The following is a 22,004-nucleotide window of genomic DNA, read 5'->3' as shown; positions in this document are numbered from 1 at the left end:
CGTGTGCCTGTCACTTGCATAAAGGGCTGCATCTGCTTAGGGTCAGGATTTTATTTTTCCCAAAATGAGACAGTCTATTTCAGTAAATGCTAGGAACATTCGCTGATATATGTACACACACACACACACACACACACACACACATACATACACACATACACACACATACACGTGCGCGCGCACATACACACATACACACACACATATACGCACACACATATACACACACACGCACACACATATACACATACACACACACACAGCTTTAACTTCCATTTATTTTACATTCACTATGTAGGAGGCACTCAGTGGGGTGGTTATTGTACAAAATTATCTCATTTGATTCTCTTAATAACTCTGGGAGGGTGGAGTAATACAGATGAGGAAAGTGAGGGTCAGAAAGGCTGAGTCCTGAGCCAAGGTCCCAGGGCTAGCAGCTGGTAGAACTGGGATTTAAACGAGGGGCTGTCTTGCTTCAGAGCCCTTGGCCCTTAACCACCATATGACGTGGGCCTAACAAGCTCCAGATCCTTCCTCACCCACACCTAGCAATACCCCTGATTTCTGAGACCACAGATGGGCCGGGAAAGAAGGAGAGAGTCTCTCAAAAGGTCACTTTATTTCCCAGTACCCCCAATCTTACAGCAGGGTCAGGGTCTTCCCAACGTATAGGCTTTCCTGACTCTGCAGGGCAGCTGACGTTCCAAAGGCCTGGCCAGGGCCCACCCCCCTGGGAATCTCCAGCAAGGACCCTTTCTAAAAGTGGCTCCTGAGCACAATGTAGAGTCAGGTTGGCCAGTCGCTCCTCAGTCCCTCCCAGAGGCACAGGGACAATACAGCGGCTTCCCCTCTGGCTGGCTGGGACCATCCCAGGAAAAGGAGGGAGGAACTCCAGGTCGCAGGGAGTCTCCCGGCTGAAAGAAGCTGAGACCTGGGCCTTTGGTCCAGTTTACCTGGGGCAGGTCAGGCCCTTGGAGTCTGTGGAGCCGGCCCAGGCCAGACCCTTACTCCGCAAAGGTGAATTCTCACCATACTCTGCCAGTGTCCGCCTTCACTGACTCGGCCTGAAAACACACTGGGTGCAGAAGGACACACATGGGAGATCCCGGGTTCAACTCTGCTGAAAGCCAGCGTGCTGGGAGAGAACTTCCTTCACTGTGTCCACAATGGTGTCCACCTCAGCCATGGCCCCCAAACCTAGGGAATAATGTTCTGCGGTGGCCCTGCAGGCTGAGGCAGGGTACCACCCCCACTCCCATCCCACCCTGTACTCCCCGGAGGGCTCCACCCAGACCCCAGGGCCTTCTGCCTGAGCCAGACCCATCACATCCTTCTGAAACCCATCAGGACAGGACCCGAAAACAGTTACAGCAGCTGTCATGGACTATGCATGGACTGTGTGCTGGGATATCAGGCAGCTTACATGAACTATCACATTTAATCCTAACAACGCTGAGGGGGAAGGAATTATGATTCCCATCTTCCAGATGAGAAAGCTGGGCTCGGAGGATAATGGTTTTGCCTGAGGTCACCACAGGCTGGGATCTTAATCCAGATCTGACCATGGGCCACGAGGACAGGCTGTAAGCCTAGCCAGATACCCACCTTGGTCTCCACACACCAGCTTCTTGGCCACACAGGGGATCTCGATGTAGCCGAAGGCCTGGAGCTGGCCCACCTGCTGCGAGGTGAGGGGATGCTCCCACATGGCAGTGTTCATTGCTGGGCAGAAGAGCAGGGGCTTTCTGCGGTCCCAGGCCCGGATGACACAGGTCTGTGAAAAAGGGTGGGGGAGGGGGTGCATGATGTTCCCCTCCCATCCCTCCCCGACCCTTCCAAATCCCACACACCATCCTCTGGGTCACAAGCAGCCACGAGGGTAGGATGACTGAGGGCTGCTATCTGCAGTGAGCTGTTTCATGTCCCTCTAGGACAGCGGTTCTCAGCCTTCCTAATGCCGTGACCCTTTGATACAGTTCCTCATGCTGTGGTGACCCCCAACCATAAAGTTATTTTCGTTGCTACTTCATAACTGTCATTTTGCTACTGTTATGAATCGTAATGTAAATATCTGATATGCGGGATGTTTTAGGCGACCCCTGTGAAAGGGTCGTTTGACCCCCAAAGGGGTCGCGACCCACAGGTTGAGAACCGCTGTTCTAGGAAAAGAGAGGGGAGTCCAGAGAACAATGACATGAAGAGGCGGGACCAATGCCACCCTTCTCAGTGGCCTGCCCTCTCCTGGGGACAGGAAGGAAGTAGGACCACACACAGCCTCTAGATCTGGCTGTCTGCATCGTCCCAGACACCAGCATTTGTTTCCCACCAATGTCTCTCGGAGTTCAGCAACCGGCTGAGTGGACAGTTTCAGTCGCACTTCCTCTTGGCCCTGTGACACTTGCTGCTTCTGCAGAAGTCATGAGTATACCTAGAAGAGCCTCCTGACTGCATGTGGGTGGGGTGGGGGCTGGGCTGGGGTTTCTATGTGTCCTCAAAATAAAATACACTGACCAGAGCAGAAACCAAACCCTTCCATGTCCCACACGCTCTTGCTCTTCCCACCTCATCTCTAAGCTCAGCGTTTCCTGGACAAACCAGAGCCCCTCCAAACCTTCTGGCAGCAAGAGGCATGAAAGAAGGCATTAGTGCCCATCATCACTTCTGTTTGGCCAACACTGTATTCAGCAACTCGGGTTCTGCCCCTGGGAATCTGCTTGGGCAAAGAGGAGGCCTGGATCCCGATCAGAAGACCAGCTCCCAGCTAGACTGGTGACCCAAGGAAGTCACCTTCTCTTCCGGATCTGCTTGGCTGTTTAGCACAAAGAAGGGGCCAAGAACTAAGAGGCCAGAGGGCAGGTCACATGACAAAAGGCCCAGAGGCCAGTACCCAGAGTCACACTCAGCACACTCACTGCTCTAACAGCACCCCCAGTTCTGGGCACTAAAAAGGAAGGAAGGAGAACTGAAGGAGAGAAGTAGCAGGGTGAGCTTCTTTTCCAGGATAAAGGATAAAGGATATAAGGATAAAACATCTTTTGAGAGAAGACAGAGCCACAGAGCAAGGATGGTAACAGTTTATACATTGTAAGATTTGCAATTTCTTAAAATATTTGCCTTCGCCCAGCCAGTGTGACTCAGTGGTTGAGCACTGACCTATGAACCAGGAAGTCAAGGTTTAACCCTTTGCACTTGCTTGCTTTTTTCTCGATTCCTTTATTCTACTCGGGATTTAATTTTTTAAATACCCCAGATTTTACAAAGCGCGGCAGTAGAATAAAAAACTGGAGTTTCTTTTCATACAAACTTATTTATTTGGATTTTTTTATATTTCAAATTATTGATACATTCAAAGAGTATAAAAAGAGCTGCTACCGATGCTAACCGTGTCGAGTCACACTTGACATCCGAGTGCAAAAGGTTAATTCCAGTCAGGACACGTGCCCGGGTTTCGGGCTCGATCCCCAGTGTGGGGCATGCAGGAGGCAGCCGATTGATGATTCTCTCTCATTGGTGTTTCTCTCTCTCCCTCTCCCTTCTTCTCTGAAATCAATAAAAATATGTATTTTTTAAAAATTTGCCTTCAAGTGAAACCTTTTGAGGAGAATTATCTGGGGGCTGGTCTCGGGAACTTATTCTACTGCTCAGCCAGCTCAGGAGGAGGGAACTCCAAAGATTCCAAGGAGCAGGGCAGCTTCAAGGAAAAAAGGGAAGCAGAACTTTCAGGAGGAAGGAGGAAGCCCCCGGAGAGCAGCCTAGGCCGGGGCTTAACTCCTAGAGCGTGGTGTGCTTTGCCACATCAGCCAGCTGCTGACCAGCAGTGGGAAGCCTGGAGGTTTGGTAACACAGTGCTGGGCACATACAACTCTGACCCACTTAAATGAAAGGGGCAGGAGGCTCACAGGCTCCAGCTGCCCTGTCAGCCCTGGCACCAGCCCCACTGGGAAGCCTTCTGCACTCCCTTACCATAGGCTCATCCATCTCTGCACTCCCTTACCCTGCTCCTGGCCACACAGATGTGTGCTGCTCTTCTTCTGGTCACCTCGTGTTCTTATTCAAGTGATGCTTAAATCACTAGTAGATTCTTCCAAACGTGCCTTAAGTGCCATCAACAAGCATAGGAGGAGACTAACCTATCTGACCCCCCAAAATATTGACCCAGCTTCGTTATTCACTTCTTCACCATATTAAACTCTGAAAAACTCCTGGCTGTTTGTCACAGTAAAATTACTAATTATCTCATACATATAGTAAGTATATGCCCAGCACTGTGCAAGGTGGCGACTCTATTGTCAAAGGACTGACTGGGATCATTTAAGACTAGACTACACACCAGAGAATGCTCCCTTCTCGCCTGAATGGGTGAACAAAAACCCTCTCCTTCCAGACCGTGAGTTCCCTGTGTCCTGTGTGTTTGTCAGCATGGGTCCAGTTCATGGGAGGTAAAAGCTCAATAAATGAGTAAAGGGAGGGTAATAAGGCAGAGGGAGGAGAGAGATCATGCCTAACTCCTCCCAGGATGATCAAGTACACAAAGGTTCTTTAAGGACAACAGCTCCCTGGAGGCCTATCAACCCCCACTTCGCACAGCTGAACGTGTGCTCCTTTCCTCCATCATCCATGAGCTCACGCTCTTGCCCTGTCTTTCTCCTATTTTCCTCTCTCAGCTTTCCATGATACATAGGAAAACTGCACCTCCACCTGTGACTAAAACACAGAAGAGGTACATGTGTGTGAAACATCCATGAAGAAGTAGACACTCTTATCAGTTGCCCATGTGGATATCCAGATCCCAGTGAGAAGGCAGGCAAGGGGGGGCAGGCAAGGGGGGGCAGGCAATGGGGGGCAGGCAATGGGGGGCAGGCAATGGGGGGCAGGCAATGGGGGGCAGGCGAGGGGGGGCAGGCAATGGGGGGCAGGCGAGGGGGGGCAGGCAATGGGGGGCAGGCGAGGGGGGGCAGGCAATGGGGGGCAGGCGAGGGGGGGCAGGCAATGGGGGGCAGGCGAGGGGGGGCAGGCAATGGGGGGCAGGCAATGGGGGGCAGGCAAGGGGGGGCAGGCAATGGGGGGCAGGCAATGGGGGGCAGGCAATGGCACTGGGCCAGGAAACCGCCAGAATGGAGGACAAGGGAGGAGAGCTGGGCGTCAAAGGGCAGGTGAGGAGCGAGCAGCCTCAGAAAGCACCACAAGTCGAGCCGTCCATCAGGACCACTCCTTCTGCCCACCTGCCCGAGCACAGGCGGGAGGGCAGGAGGCAGAGGGACAGTGCTCTGAGCAAACGGGACCACGATAAAAGGGTTCCAAGGTGAGAACCTCGTACAAAGGTAGTCTGTAACTCAGCAAACGGGGAGAGAGGTTCAAGGAGGGAGGAGAGCACAGGGATTCACTCACAAGCAAGTTGTCACAGATGCCACTGGCCACCTTCCCCAGAGTGTTGGCATCAAGAGGAGCCACCAGCATAAGGTCTGCCCACCTCCGAAGGTCAATGTGGAGAACTGGGTCGGACCGGCACTTCCACATCTGGCAGAGAGAGAGAAATGGGGTCACTGGGCAGACCACTCTGTTGGTAGAGGGAAGGAGGTGTGTGTGGGGGGGCGGGGGGGGGAGGGCAACAGAGGCCAAGGACACTAAGTCAGGAACCGGAGGAAGACCACCTGATGAGCAACCCTGCCCAAATCCACTGCCGCCCCCTCCACAGCTAAGCTGGGGAGAGCACGGGCTGCAGCCAACAGCCTGAGAGAAACCAGGCCTGAGAAAACAAGCGCCCCTTGTCTTTCAGGCTATTCACTTTATGGTTTGGTTTTCAAGAGAACTGACATCTGGCAGGGAATTCCTGCCCTGTCCGCTTGAGGCGGATGCTTGGGCTGTCTAAGCCAGTGGACAGTGAGAAATGTCCAGGGCAGTGAGAAATGGGGGAGGGGGAGAATTGGGGAAGACGGACCAATCAGAACTGTTCTAGGCTGAGAATGTTTAAAAATGCCTTGCAGGGCACCCCTGTGAGGCCCACACTCAATGTCTGGTGAATCAGCCGGTGCCCACCCTTCTGAGGGAGAGCAGATGCAGGCTGTGGGAAGTGAGGCACTCTGGACAGTCCTGACATTGGGAGCCATGGAGACAGGGTGAGGGGAACAGAGCTCTTCTGTGGTTGTATCAGCCCAGATAAGCCCAAGGGCATTCAACTTCAGGCTCAGGGCCAAAGCCGAGCTCTGCCTGGGGTGGGAGGAGACTACAGGCCTCCCACAGGCCAGAAGCTAGACAGTTATTTTCTTCATCAACTCTGCCTTGAGGGCCCTACCTGCTGACCGGAGCCTGGTCTGTCTGCTCCAGCCACCAGGACTATGGGCTGCAGGAGTACAGTCCTGTCCTGTGGATAGACACATGATGGAGCACCGCCCTGGGGACCTCCAGCACTGACCTCCCATTCATCCTTGTCGCTGTAGAGGGTGACAGGAATGTCCTGGGGGCTGTAGAAATGTTTGGCTCTTTCAGTCGTGACCACTGCTACTTCCAGCTGTCACCAAGAAAAAACGGGTTTGGGGGATGGGGGTGGTGAGACATGTTATCAGAGCCACTCCTGGAGGCCACGTGGGACCAGGCCAGGCAAGAGCTTTCTTCACAGCCTGGCTACAGAGAGGTCTTCTCCCTTCTTGGCAGTTTGCATAACTACTTCTACTGTCACCAAAAGTTCAGGCCCCACCAGGTGTGGCTGTGTCACTTCCATATCAAGGGGCTACTGTGGAGTCAGTCATCAACTGTGCAATGTACATAAAGCTGCGGCTGCCACAGGCTCCTGCCGCTCCCGCAGGAGGAGGCAAGAGGCAGAGCCAGACGGGAAAGAAACTCAGGGCGAGAGCACCCCAGAGGCCATGGCCGGCAGGAGGGGCCATCCCAAGGAGGCTCACAGGTCCTGAGCTCTGGACCACATTGGAGCCCTGCCCTCTGCAGGCCAAGGCACTGGGATCTGGGGCCCGGCACAGGGTGTTTGTGCCCGTGCCCCAGCGAGAGAGCAGGCAGTCTCTTCTCGTACTTCTAAGAACAAGGACTCCTGGGCTCTGGCTGCAGACGGGCTCCAAGAAAACCAAACCCACGTCACGTGCCTACACTCATGGGGCAAGAACAAAGTTTACCTTCATACTACTCATTTACTAGATAAGTTAACAAGGCAAACAAGGGGGATGGTCACAGTACTTAACAGAATGATGGCCTTGAGAAAGAGCACATGGTAATGTGAATGGCACTCAAGGTAAAGGGGCCCAGAAGAGGTGGCTGAGAGAAGGATGTAGGAAATCACACTTTTGGGGGACATTTGTCCAGAAGGGAGAAATGTCAAGAGTGACAAGGACAGAATCATTGACTAATCAGAGGAGGGGTCATGGGTGGCAGTGTCTGGGCCAGATCCAGTCTGCAGACATGTTGTTCGGCCTGCATGGGGTCATAAACATTTTTGAGCCAGTATATACAAATCAAAAGATTTCACATAGAAAACTTGTTTTCCTGGCTTCTCTTGAAAATCAGAAGCTCTGGCAATCCTGGACCCACATTCCTATTGATCACGACTCAGTGGGACTGAGTGATGGCTGCCTCTTTGGATGAGGTGTGCCTATGCCCATTGAACCCAGTCCCCAGCCCTCCCTATCGTCTCCCGAAGGCCCTCTCTCGTTTCTTTCCTGCCTGTCATGGGGCAGTATTCTACACAGCACTTAAGAGCAAAGTAGAGAACCGAAGTCTCAGAGAGGCAGCCTACAAGTGAACCTCAGAAGCTCTGGTGTTCCCGGCTCTCCTGGAGAGCTCTCCGACTTGTCCATGCTCTCTCACCCCCTAGAAGAACCTGCCATACTCAGAACTTGCTCAAAGCCTCAGGGACCTTTGAAAAAGTTATTTAAATCAAACCCCCACCGAGCACTGCAATCCCCTCTGGGACAGCCCTGAACAAGCCTTGTCCAGTTCTGAACAAAATGGCAACTGGATGGGGCTGCCACTCCTCCACTGAGTTGCTGAGGGACCAGCACAGGTGGGGAGAGCAGGAGGAGACAGGATGGTGTTGAGACTCTTAAAACACAGACAGTGACGGGGGGAACGTATGGGGCATAGTAAGTTAGGGTACATGAAGGAAAAATGACATATAACTTTCAAATGAGAGAGAAAACTCAATCTATACAATAAAAGATAGGGAAGGCAAAAAAGAATCAGAGAGAAAACATGAGAAGTATAAAGCATGAAATGAGATGGCAGAAGTCCTAATGTAATAGTAATTATCTTATTAATAAAAGAGTAATATGCAAATTGACTGTCACACCAAGACATAAGATGGCCGCCCCCATGTGGTCAAAGATGGCTGCCCCCATATGGACACAAGATGGCCGCCACAAGATGGCCTGCAGGGGAGGGCAGTTGTGGGATGTTAGGGGTGACCAGGCCAGCAGAGGAGGGCAGTTGGGGGTGACCAGGCCGGCAGAGGAGGGCAGTTGAGGGGGACCCAGTCCTACAGGGGAGGGCATTTGGGGGGGACCAGGCCTGCAGGGGAGAGCAGTTGGGGGAAACCAGGCCTGAGTGGAGGGCAGTTGGGGGGGGGGGACCAGGCCTGCAGTGGAGGGAAGTTGGGGGGGACCAGGCCTGCAGTGGAGGGCAGTTGGGGGGGACCAGGCCTGCAGTAGAGGACAGTTGGGGGAGACCCAGGCCTGCAGGGTAGGGCAGTTGGGGGGACCAGGCCTGCAGGGGAGGGCAGTTGTGGGCGATCAGGCCAGCAGGGAGGGCAGTTAGGGGTGACTGGGCCAGCAGAGGAGGGCAGTTGGGGGGACCAGGCCTGCAGTGGAGGACAGTTGTGGGGGACCCAGGCCTGCAGGGGAGGGCAGTTGGGGGGACCAGGACTGCAGGGAAGGGCAGTTGGGGGGACCAGGACTGCAGGGGAGGGCAGCTGGGAGCCAGCAGTCCTGGATTGTGAGAGGGATCCCATTGGGATCGGGCCTAAATGGGCGGTCGGACATCCCTCAAGGGGTCCCAGATTGTAGAGGGTGCAGGCTGGGCTGATGGACACCGCCCCCCCCCCCGTGCCGCCCCCCCCCCATGCATGAATTTCGTGCACCGGCCTCTAGTAGAAAATATATAATGGGTTAAATTCCCTGATCAAAATTCAGACCCTCATATTAGATGTTTTAAAATCCATCAATCACATCAAAATGTGCCTAAAATGACATATTTAAAACAAAAGGATAGCCCTGGCTGATTGCTCAGTGGTTAGAGTGTTGGCCTATACACCGAGGTTTGCAAGTTCGATTCCAGTCAAGGGCACATACCTGGGTTGCAGGTCTGATTCCTGTTCCCTATCAGGGCGCATGTAGGAGGCAACCAATTGCTGTGACACATCGATGTTTCTCCCCGTCCCCACTTCACTCTTTCTTAAAAATAAATGGCAAAAATATCCTCACACCTGGGTGAGGATTAAAAAAACAAACAAATAAAAGGATACGTAAAGGTTAAATGAAAGAATAAACTTTCAGTTAAATAAGGTGGATTAAACTCTGCTCCCTCCCAAAGCCCACAGAAATAAGAGTAAAGGGATTTTGTAAATAGTATGAACCACCAAGAACAAAGAGAAGAGGACAAAAAAAACAAACAAAAACAAAACAAAAAGCAGTTAATATATGTAAACACACTTTTGGAATAGGAACTAGAAAGAGGTATTAGCAGATTCAAAGCAGATCAGATTAGATGAGATCAGATGCCATTTTTTTAAATGAACATTTGGGGGGGGGGGAAAGAACTCTTGGAAATGAAAATTATAAATAATGAAATTTAAAAACTCAATATAAGTTTAGAAGAAATCATCCAGAAAATAGAAAGATAAAAAGATGGATAATAGCAGGGGGGAAAAGATGAAAAAAAATCAGATCAACCCCAGAATTCCAAAATATGACATATAATGAGCTCCAGAACAAAAGAACAGAAAAATAGAGGGGAGAAAATTACAAAAGAAATGAAATTTTCCAGAACTGAAGAACTCAGAGGTGGGAGTTATCTCTTCTGCCTGTAGGAGTTTGAGGTGTCCCGCGTTAGGCTGAGGGAACCTGGAGTATCACATCCCTAGAACCCACTGAGTGTCTGTCAATGCCTGTACCCACACTAACGCTTCTGGAAGCTACATCCTCCTGCTGATGTATATGGAGTTTGTAATCTGCAAAAAAAATTAAGAGTTCTTCTCACCCATGTTGCTATTGAGCCACAAGTCCTGTATCTGCGCAGTTAACTCTCCTAGTCCCAAATGCAGTTTCTCACTTTTCCCTGGTAAAATCCACCTTTCCAGAGTTGGCCCCCTGTTTCAGTCTATGGAGCTCTTGGACTATTCTTCTTGGCCTATTCTCAGCCAGCATCACCATCAGTAGAGCCCTAAAACATGAATTCAAATCATGAACAGAACAAAGACAAGAGTAGAGCCCTTCCATAAGTCTAGGGCTGGGGGTGGGGAAGAATCCTTCCCAAGTAGAATATTTAAGTGGTTATAAACATGCTAACATCACCAGGTGGTCAGGGGATGTCCTAAGATTACATCAAAACCTTACCTAAAATCCAAGGAGGAACCAAGATGGCGGCAAGGGTGAACAACTAAACTGCTGCCTCGCACAGCAATTTCAAAACTGCAACTAAAAGACAGAACGTCTACCACCCAGAACCACGGGAAAGCTGGCTGAGTGGTGGATTTACAACTAAGAAGGAAAGAGAAAGGAGCACAAATGCTGAAAAGCTGAGGTACGGAGGCGCGTGATTCGGGCTGGTGGCGGGCGACTGGGCGCGCGGCTTTTTTTCAACCCGAAGGGAGACGGGCTCCCAATCACTCTGAAATCCAGTTCCTGGGCACACGCAGGGGACCCAAACTCCTACGGGGAGAAGCTGGACTCTCGGCCATCGGGTCGGAAAGTGAGGGTGACTTTTTTGCAGAGGTGCGCCCAGCAATCAGTGTTTACTGCGCTGGAGTGCGGGACGCGGGGACTTGGAAACGCGAAAAGGCAGAGACAGCTGACAGAAGCCATCGACGTTTGCCATGCCCTAGCCTAGTGACGCCCTGAGATCCCGCCCTGCCCTGAGACCCTGCCCCATACATTCTACAAACCCACCCAGGCTCCACACAGCGGCTTTTGCATATAAATGGTCTGTTCTGTGGAAGCTTAACCAAATAAACTGCAACTCCAGTCAGACTGCTCCAAAACCGCCAAAGCCCAAGCAAAGAGGAGAAAACTGTAGTTCTTGCTGTAGCTCCTGCTGGGTGGCCTCAGACAGTAGCTGACCTGCACTCCATTGGAGATCCAGAAACTAGGGCATCCAGTGGTTGGTGTGAAACGACAGCAGATTTCAACCACTCTCATAAGGGACACATTCAAGAGGCAGACTCAGTGAGCACCAAAGAACTACTGGAACAAGTCCTGCCCCATAAACGTGTCTCCAGCACAGCAACTCTTCCGTTATAGACACAGCAGGTCCTCACAGCCAATTGGCCTGGAGGTCAATTCCTCCCAGTGATACCAACAACAATCAAGACTTAACTACAACAAGGAGGTACACACAGTCCACAAAGGGGTGCAACAAGAGTGTCCACCTCAGGTAACTGGGAGGCTGACCTGTTGAACCAATAGGACACCTACTACACAAAGCTACCTACCCTACCAATTCAAGGAAGCAGCGAAAATGAGGAGGCAAGGAAACAGATCACAGACGAAAGAAATGGAGGAGAACAAACAAATGGACATGGAGTTCAAAACCACGGTTATAAGGTTTTTCAAGAATTTCATGGAAAAGGCCGATAAATTTAATGAGACCCTCGAGGATATAAAAAAGGACCAACTAGAAATTAAACATACACTGACTGAAATAAAAAACATTATACAGAGACCCAACAGCAGACTAGAGGAACACAAGAATCAAGTCAAAGATTTGGAATACAAAGAGGCAAAGGACACTCCTCCAGAGAAGCAAGAAGAGAAGAGAATTCAGAAAGTTGAAGATAGTGTAAGAAGCCTCTGGGACAACTTCAAGCGTACCAACATCAGAATTATGGGGGTGCCAGAAGAAGAGAGAGAGCAAGATATTGAAAACCTATTTGAAGAAATAATGATGGAAAACTTCCCCCACCTGGTGAAAGAAATAGACTTACAACTCCAGGAAGCACACAGAACCCCAAACAAAACGAATCCAAAGAGGACCACACCAAGACACATCATAATTAAAATGCCAAGGGCAAAAGACAAAGAGAGAATCTTACAAGCAGCAAGAGAAAAACAGTTAGTTACCTACAAGGGAGCACCCATATGATTATCAGCTGATTTCTCAACAGAAACCATGCAGGCCAGATGGGAGTGGCAAGAAATATTCAAAGTGATGAATAATAAGAACCTACAACCAAGACTACTCTACCCAGCAAAGTTATCATTCAGAATTGAAGGGTAGATAAAGAGCTTCACAGATAAGAAAAAGCTAAAGGAGTTCATCACCGCCAAACCAGTATTATATGAAATGTTGAAAGGTATTCTTTAAAAAAAGGAAAAAGAAGAAAAAAGTAAAGATAAAAATTATGAACAAATACATATCTATCAACAAGTGAATCTAAAAGTCAAGTGAATTAAAAATCTGAGGAACAGAATAAACTGGTGAACATAATAGAATCAGGGGCATAAAATCGGAGTGGATTGATAATTCTCAGGAGGAAAGGGGTGTCTGTGTGGGGGTATGGGAAGAAACTGGACAAAAGTCATACACCTATGGATAAGGACAGCGGGGGGGGGGGGGGAGGTAAGGGCAGAAGGGAGTGTGGGAACCAGGTAGAGGGGAGACATGGGGGGGGGGAGGAGAAACAATTGTAATAATCTGAACAATAAAGATTTATTTAAAAAAACACACACAAAAAAAACCTTACCTAAAATCCAAAAATACTTTGTCTAATATTTAAAAAATAAACTAAAATGGGTATGCCTTATCCCCAGTGAGCCAAATCAAGCCCAGTGACAAACCATTTCCTAAGTGCTTTTTTAAGTGCTTACAAGCCTTGTCTATAGTAATTTGTGGAGCCTACCTCCTTTGTCTTTTTGCTAAATGGATATTAGTCATCTCTAGGCCTCAGGCCTTCTGCTGTTTCTAATGCATCTTGTAGGTCACCAACCATAACCTCAGCAATCCAGGAGAACTTGCCAAGGTCAGAAGATGAATCACCCAACTTGGGGTTCATGTCCCTCCTATCACCATCTGTCCTACTTTTTCAAGTTCAAAATAAAAAATGGAAACAAAACAGGACTCAAGTCCCTCCCATTTCTTTCTGTCCATCCTAATGTTATACCATTGGCCTCCAGCACCAGGCATTGTTTTATTCTTTTTCCAAATACTGGAACAGCCCTCTTAGTTGTCCTGAGTTTCACTGCAAGCTTCAGCTCACTCTGGACCATATACAACCTTCATGTTTAGTTACATGTCCTCCTTTCCATCTGTTTTCTCCCCACACCACCCCAACTGATTTATTTATTTATTTATTTATTTATTTATTTATTTATTTAATATTTATTGTTGAAAGCATTACAGATGTCACCTTTTTCCCCCTCCATTGACCCCCTCTACCCTGCTTCCACCCCTTCTCCAGGCCTTCACTGCACTATTGTCTATGTCCATGGGCTATGCATGTAAGTTCTTTGGTTAATCTCTTCCCCTCCCTACTTCCCTCTAAAATATGTCAGTCTGTTGCATGCTTCATTGTCTCTGGTTCTATTTTGTCAGTTTATTTTGTTCATTAGATTCCACATATGAGTGAGATCATGTGATATTTGTCTTTCTCTGACTGGCTTATTTCACTTAGCATGATACTCTCCTGGTCCCTCCATGCTGTCTCAAAAGAGATCCTTCTTTTTTACAGCTGCATAGTATTCCATTGTGTATATGAACCACAGTTGTTTTTTTATCCATTCATCTACTGATAGGTACTTGGGCTATTTCCAGATCTTAGCTATTGTAAATAATGCTGCTATGAACATAAAAAATATGGAATGCCTCACGGATTTGCATGTCATCCTTGCGCAGGGGCCATGGTAATCTATTGTTCCAATTTTAGTATACCATATTTTTCCATGTATAAGATGCCATCTATAAGATGCCCCCCACTTTTCCAACCCAAAATTAAGAAATCAATATTTTAAACATAAAACAGAACACATTTTTATTTAGTAATTACCGCAGGCAATGTTTACATACCAGTACTATGATATTATGCAGCATATCGCTTTATTCAGCCTCTGTTGCATCATTGCTCTCTTCTTCATCACTATTAGTTCCAACATATCAATTTCTTCAACTTCTATTGTATCACTGCTGTCTTCTGAGTCACTACTCATAAACTGGTGGCATTTTCTGAGCTAACTTTGTTCGTGTTCTCATGGCCAACCCTTCTCTCCTCTTGAAATTAAAGCACCATTTTATCTCTCCTGTAAAATCAACAATGTTCATTTCGCTTGCAAACACTCTTGCCTGACATTGAATAATCGTGGTTGACACATATACTCAGTAAGCCACTCTGGCGCTGCTCCATAATCCAAGTCTTAAGCCTCTGCTCCAAGTTTGCCCATTTTGCTGGTTTTCCTCTTAAGGCCTTCTTCTTTTTTGGCATCTTAAGGAGTTCTTCCTGTTTTCTCCACTGTCTGATCATACACTCAGTGGGAGGAGGTCCAAATTATCTCTCTGCAGCTCTATTTCCATGCTCTTTTGCATAGCTGTTTACATTCAGTTTGAATTTTGCAGAGTAAGACAATCGCTTACCGGTATTTATCTTTTTATTTTTTTGACATCTTTATGGGCTCAGAGTGCTCAGGTCCCTGTTGCATCTGCACACTCCATCTCCACCTCCAATTATGACATCAGCTGACGTCAGTAACAATAAGGCTCATGATCGGAGGAAGCCTGTTTGACAAGCTATGGGCAGCCACGAACCCCTGTGGCAACCTCCTCGGCTGACTTCCATGTATAAGATGCCCCTCGATTTTCAGTCTAATGACTTTAGAAAAAAAATAGCATCTTATACACAGAAAAATATGGTGTGGGAAGACCATATTTTTAGACAACACATGGTGTGGGAAGCTGTAGAGGAGGTAGCATTGTTAACAAATCCCCATGTGCTGCTGAAGTGAGCACTCCATCTGTTTTCCAATCTCTGTCAATAGGGGGCTTTCCAGGTACTTATATCAGTTTCTAGTCACTGCCTTCTTTTCCTCATGGGTATCACTTTCTCATTTCTAAGAGCTTCCTAACCATCTTGAACAATGTGCCACTTAAGAATGTCCCAGTTCATCCTCTTCTATCCTAAAAATTTGAAAGCTTCATCCTGAACATCTAGTTTCCCTACTCTCCCCAACTCCCAAACTGCCTGCCAGGTCTTCAAGTGAAGACTGTGCCTGGGCCCAGCCTTCAGAAGCGTTCTGTTTGGTAATGGCTGTGTGTAGGGGCTCCCTCCTCTCTCTCAGCTCTACACTTTCTTTCCTTCTACATCACCTTCAGGGCCTCAGGACCTTCATTCAGCCCGTCCTTTGCCCCTGGAGGGTTCCAACCAGGGATCCAGGTAGGGCTCCCACCCTGGGCATTAGCCCCTGCCTGAGATCTCCCCTCTAAGCTCCTCCCCCAGTCTCTCAGTTGATCCCTCTCTGGCTACCTTCCCAGGGCACACAGTTGTTAGGGAGTTTCCTGGGGTCACTGTCTTTACCTAAAGAGTAATGTGGAAAGTATGTGATGGGTCCATCCTTCCCAGTGCCCCTACCCTGACCCTTCTGAAGTAGCCACCTCTCCTTGGAAGTGACCCTGACCCCAGTGCTGTCCAGCAGGCCCAGGCCAGTTTTTCTGGTTTTAGAGAGATGTCACTTGATCTGATTCATCAGCCCTATGGACTTTGTTCTTTCATTTTCATTCACTCTGTCAAAAGGTCTGGGAGCCAAAGGCTGGGCCCCAAGTGTGCACACATTTGAAGAAAATAAAAAGCAAGTTGTGTTACCTTCTAGATATTAAATTACTCAGACTATTGACTCATTCAACCTGACCTTTCTCCCAGCAAATGCCAAGGAATCCTGGCAGGGCAAAACCACTCCTGAGGGCAGGAACCCTCCGTGGCTTTCTCTTACACACTCCCAGGTCCTGGTAGAAGCAGGGCTAGGCATGAAAACCATCTCCCACATCCTACAGAGCTCCTGAAAGGCAATTCTGGGCACAGTCTCCTGGCAAGACCACTGTGAACAGTTTTTATATCTAATGTTTTTAACCTGAACTTCTTTGTGTGATGTGACCAATGCCTGGCCACACCCTTATATGAGCTTTCTGTGTATTTTGCCCAGTATTCATAGTGATTTCCTTTTGAAACCAGCTGGCAAGTCTGGTTTCCTTTTCTCTGAAAAGACATCAGCAATCCCATCTGGGGTTCCTGGAGTCAGAGAAGAGACATGAAAACAGATTTGGGGTGATACCTTCTTTTCTACTCTAGGCCCATTGTCTGGCCCACATTACTTCTGGAGCAGATTGAGAGACATGTGGAGAAGTACTTCCAAAGCCATAGGATGGGACAAAACCCATGGCTTGAATTTCTACCTCCATTAGAAATAGTGGCCTCTACTCACTATAACCATGAGCTAGTAGCATGCCCTCTTCAAGTTATGACAACCAGAAATGTCTCCAGACATTGTCCACTGTCCCCTGGAAGGCAAAATCACCTACTCTATGCAGTGATGGAAATGTGTCCCATCAGTGTTGCCCAGTATGGCAGCCACAGCCACATTTGGCTACTGAACACCTGAGGTATAGCTAGTGTTACTACAGAACTGAATTTGGGTTCATTTAATTTTAATAATTTTAATTTGAATTTGAATATGGCCAATAACTGCCGTATTAGATAGCACTGCTCTGGTATACACAAGCGAAGAAGAGCCACCCAGCTGAGCAGCTGGAAAAGACTGTTTCTTGTATGGTTTGTGATAATAGCTCCACAGACTGATGAGGATTCTAAAGAGGAAGCACCAGCCATGGCTTAACCTGCCACAAGGCAAGGAGCCCTGAACTTTGGCGGATCAGACGTCCCTCTGGGTTGGCACACACAGCAAAGGCTGACCAGTGTTGACGCTGGCAGTGCCCAGGGCCTTGGGGCCAGCCAAGAAGCTGACATAAACCTAAGCATGGGGGTGGCAGGTATACTCCAGGAAAAAGGAGTCTTGGTGTCCAGGATAGACAACACATGGTGTGGGAAGCTGTAGAGGAGGTATCATTGTTAACAAATCCCCAAAAGGTTTCTGGTTGACTCACTGGGTGTTCCAATCACTCTATGTCTCAACTGGCAAACATTTACCAAGCCTACTATGTACACAGGGGCCAGAGCTAGTAAGATACAAGCTCTGCCCTCAGTAAGGGCTCAATTTAACAGGTAGGTGGGTATATATAACCCCTGACCACAAAGCAAGGCAGACCAGGCAAGAGTCCACAGTTCCTGGAGATTCCCATCCTCACAAATGTGGTTAGCTTGAGCAAAGAATGTCCCAGCTCCAGATCTGAGCTGCTCATGTTCACTCACCAGTTCTGCTAACCTACTAGCTGGAGGATCTCAAGCAAATCCCCCTTCTCCTCTAAACCCGGTTTTCCTTTCTGAGCCATGAGCCATTTGGACCCATGGCCTCCAGCAGCCAGTCCAGCCCACTGTGCCATCCCAGCCCTCTGTGACCCTTGCCGTTTCCTACCAGGCTCTGCCTCCAAGGGGCCCCCTGGGGGAGCTGGTGTTGTGGTTGCACCAGCCCTTTTAGTCACTCACGCAGGACCGGCTGCCAATCCCTCTGTGCCTCCCCAGCAAGAGGAAACTCTCAAATATGAAGCCAGAGAGACAGACTGCACAGGCTCTCCATGGGGATACTGTTCTGGGGTATCACGGAAGGCCACTGCGGTCAGGACCCCGCGGCCAGGGCTGACTGCCTGTGACCAGCAGTCTGCAGAGTTCACTTCCTAGAGGAGCAGGCCAGCGAGGAAGGGGCCAGCCAGGCAGCAGAGGCCCGAATAATTTGGAGCACTAAAGATGAAGGCACTAGCTTCCACAGCACGACCAAGGACAGGCTGGTACCCCTGCCTGGAAAGATGTACCTCAAACCAGGCCTTGTTTCTCCTGCTTGGGAACATTAAAAAAAAGGCATAAAGTTACAAAGAATGTTCCATAATATCCAAACTGAAATCCCCAACTGACTTTAAAAATAAAATAAATATACACAGAGGGTAGATGCTCAACCACTGAGCAACACTGGCCAGGCAGGGCCAGATACTACTTTAAACTTTGTCACAACTACTCAACTCTGTAACAGCAAGATTGCAGCCATTGGAAAAACATAAATGAGTACATGTGGCTGTTTCAATAAAACATTATGGACCCTTAAATATGAATTTCCTATACTTTTGTGTGACACAAAATAGTCTCCTTTTGATTTTTCTAACCGTTTAAATATGTGAAAACCATTCTTAGTTCACAGGCCATACAAAAATGACCCATGAACCAGGAGGTCACGGTTCAATTCCCAGTCAGGGCACATGCCCAGGGTGCGGGCTCAATCCCCAGTAGGGGGCATACAAGAGGCAGCGATCAATGATTCTCTCTCATTATTGATGTTTCTGTCTCTCCCTCTCCCTTCCTCTCTGAAATCAATTTTTTTTTTAATGTAAAGGAAAAAAAACAAAAACAGGCCACAAAACCGGATTTGTCCTGGGACCACTGTTTGCTAAGTCCTGTACCTTGCTCATTCATGTATATCTTAAGGATTGTCCCACATCAGCACACAGAGATCCATGCATTCATTCTTCTAAACCATCACCACAGAGTCCACTGAGAGGCTGGATCATAATTGCACCACACCTCTCTATGGTTGGACAATTTGTTTCCTGTTTTTATTGTTGTTTTGAAATTATAAAAAGTACTATAATCAACTTCCTTATACATATGGATGTTTATAAATATACCCCACAGGGTTCAGTCCTATAGGTGAATCAAGGGCTGTCAACATTTGTGATTTCTCTAGATATTGCCAAATGGTCCTCCAGAAAAGCAGAATTTATTTCATGCTACATGAGCAGAGCCCTCTCTCCCTCCCCCTTGATGACTCTGAATGTCCTGATGGGCATTCTAGAAATGTATCCTTCTCTAAGCTCGAAGCCTGACAGCTTCCTGAGCGGGAGATTTTCTCTACCTTTAGAAATCTCCTTCCAGCCTGGCCGGGCATGGCTCCGTGGCTGAGCATGAACCTATGAACCAGGAGGTCACATGCCCTGGTTGCAGACTCTATCCCTAGTAGAGGGCATGCAAGAGGCAGCCAATCAATATTCTCTCTCATCATTGATATTTCTATCTCTCTTTTTCTTCTCCCCTCCTCTCTGAAATCAATAAAAATGTATTTTAATAATAATTAGAAAAAGAAATCCCCTCTGGCTCTCAACCCTGCAAAGCTAGAGGTATCTGTTTTCTCCTCCCAAGTGAGAAAGATGCCAACCAAAGGGCAGAAACTGACTGACAGCTCACACTAACTGCCACCCCATTACATGACAATTATGAACTGCAAAAAGTCCTGAAGCTCCTTCCCCCCCAGGACCTTCTCTCAAGCTGCCTTTGGGCCCTAGTCCTTTGTGCTCTCACATCTAGAATCTTCTATCATTAGTGCCAAAGAGGTCTTGTAGATAGGTCATTTGAGTAGCTTCTCTTCAGTGCACCAATAAGAAATCTGAGGCTAGCCCTGGCTAGTGTTGCTAAGTGGTTAAAGCATCGGCCTGCACACCAAAAGGTCGGGAGTTCAATTCCTGGCCAAGGGCTTGTATCTGGATTGCAGGTTCACTCCACAACCCAGTCGGGGTGCATGCGGGAGGTAACCAATCAATGTGTCTCTCTCACCTCTCTCTCTCTCTCTCTCTCTCTCTCTCTCTCTCTCTCTCTCTATTCTTTCCATGGCTTTTCAGAGAGAGAATGGAAGGGAAACAGGGAGGGGGGGGAGAGACAGAGAGAGGGAGAGGGAGAGGGAGAGGGAGAGGGAGGAGAGAGAGAGAGAGAGAGAGAGGTGAGAGAGACACATTGATTGGTTACCTCCCGGGGTGCATGCGGGAGGTAACCAATCAATGTGTCTCTCTCACCTCTCTCTCTCTCTCTCTCTCTCTCTCTCTCTCTCTCTCTCTCTCTCCTCCCTCTCCCTCTCCCTCTCCCTCTCTCTGTCTCTCCCCCCCTCCCTGTTTCCCTTCCATTCTCTCTCTGAAAAGCATGGGAAAGAATATCCTCAGGTAAGAAAGAAGGAAAGGAAGGAAGGAAGGAAGGAAGGAAGGAAGGAAGGAAGGAAGGAAGGAAGGAAGGAAGGAGGGAGGGAGGGAGGGAGGGAGGAGGGAGAGAGGGGAGGGAGGGAAGGAAGGAAGGAAGGAAGGAAGGAAGGAAGGAAGGAAGGAAGGAAGGAAGGAAGGAAGTTGAGGCAACAAAGAACTAACTTGCCCATGGTCCCAGAGTGAGAAATCCTCTATGCTCAGCTGCCTCTCTTTTTTATTTTTTTTAACATATATTTTTATTGATTTCAGAGAGGAAGGAAGAGGAAGGGAGAGGGAGAGAGAGACAGAAATATCAATGATGAGAAAGAATCATTGATCAGCTGCTTCCTGCACACCCCCCCACTGGGGATCGAGCCCGAAACCTGGGAATGTGCCCTGACCAGGAATCGAACCCTGATCCTCTGACTCATAGGTCGACACTCAACCACTGAGCCCCGCTGGACGGGTTCAGCTACCTCTCTTGAGGTAAGGCTGGCCCCTGCTGTCCAACTCCCCGCACCTCACATAAAGACTCCAAGGCTACTTTGTTGGTGGTCACCCTTCCCTGATAGCTGGTATGTGAGACTTGAGGCCAAATCCACTCCTCTCCCTTAGCCCCTCACAATTTCCCTGTCTGGCTCTAGGTCAGTGGCTCTGCTGGGATGACTGGACACGGTGAATCAGGAGTAGTTATGAGCCACATGTGCGGAATCACTCAACTCTCTGCAGCCACACCCCAGCTTCTTGTTTGCTAGTCAGAATCTAGGTACACCTCACAGTACCTTGGCAGGTGAAGCCATGACTTAGACAAAGACCAGAAGGACTGCTTCAAGGGGCAAAGATTGCTCCGGGGGTGATGTGGAGTGGGGAGATCAGTGCCATCAGAGAACGTGGAGAAGTGCTACCTGAGGGCCAACACAAGGCAAGCCAGAGATCCCCCTTAGCTACCAACACCTCACCAGGGCCCCACCAAGCAAACCCGGCTCTCTGAGGAGCTGTCTCCCTGCAGGATGAGAGAGCCAAAGGTGACATGAATGTGGACCCTCCACTTGAACAGATGGATTGTGGCTCCCATGACTCTTCCCACATGGCTGGCCCAAAGGACACAACAGTAAGGGGAAAGAGAGTGAAGGACAGGAAACAAACACTGTTAAATGCTTTCATGTGCCAGGAGCTGTGTCTAGCTTTTGGCACAGATGACAAACTGTTTCTTCTGTGCCCCCCTCTCTCAGCCTTGACAAGAGCCCAAAGGGATGGGGTGAGAGTAGTCATCCTAATTTTAAACCCAAAGAAAGCAGGCTCCAAGAGGCTGAGCCGGTCATCCTTCTTCCCAGGGCAATGCCTTTCTGGCTACCTGTCTTTTGGCTTCAACCCCAGCCAGAGAGGGAAAACTGAGTCCTGTTCCAGATACAGCCTGTCCCTCAGCAGACCAGGCTAAAAGCCTGGAGTGGGCTGGAGAACCTTCCTGCTCCAGGCAACCCTTCCTTCACACCCCCTACAAATGCTGGCTGCGTGGACTGGCAGGACGCGTGGAGCTGCCATTTCCCTTAGCTCTGAAGCTGCCCATTCTGTTTCCTGGGATAGGGCTCCCTGCCACCAGCCAGTCTGGAAATGTACTTGCTCTGGGGCTATGGGAAAGGACCACGTGTCTTCCTCCCTAGGGGGGCCGGTGGCAGAGGCTGCTGCTACTGCAACCCCTTCCAGGC

The 22,004-nt window shown here is 49.0% G+C and overlaps 1 protein-coding gene across 8 annotated transcripts in view; it reads right to left on the bottom strand.

Annotated features, from left to right (window-relative positions):
* Positions 1 to 328: 328 nt before the first annotated feature.
* PPCDC (phosphopantothenoylcysteine decarboxylase) overlaps positions 329 to 22,004 on the bottom strand; it is a 33,911-nt gene continuing 12,235 nt past the window's right edge. For 3 of the 8 annotated variants that reach the window (XM_079768079.1, XM_079768080.1, XM_079768085.1), the window contains 4 exons: positions 6,413 to 6,508; positions 5,389 to 5,517; positions 1,606 to 1,774; positions 329 to 1,197 (listed from right to left, as the gene is read on the bottom strand). In XM_079768079.1, coding sequence (XP_079624205.1) covers positions 1,112 to 1,197; positions 1,606 to 1,774; positions 5,389 to 5,517; positions 6,413 to 6,508 — 480 coding nt within the window. In that variant the 3' untranslated portion in view covers positions 329 to 1,111. Of the gene's footprint in view, positions 1,198 to 1,605; positions 1,775 to 5,388; positions 5,518 to 6,412; positions 6,509 to 10,197; positions 12,110 to 14,217; positions 16,149 to 22,004 lie in introns of those variants that run through there. The other 5 variants (XM_079768082.1, XM_079768086.1, XM_079768083.1 and 2 more) reach the window with 4 other exon arrangements.

This window comes from Cnephaeus nilssonii (assembly GCF_951640355.1).
Source record: "Cnephaeus nilssonii genome assembly, chromosome: 4".
In the NCBI taxonomy this organism is placed as follows: domain Eukaryota; kingdom Metazoa; phylum Chordata; class Mammalia; order Chiroptera; family Vespertilionidae; genus Cnephaeus; species Cnephaeus nilssonii.
The sequence above is the reverse complement of the archived record's forward strand: the minus strand, read 5'-3'. Positions and strand labels throughout refer to the sequence as shown.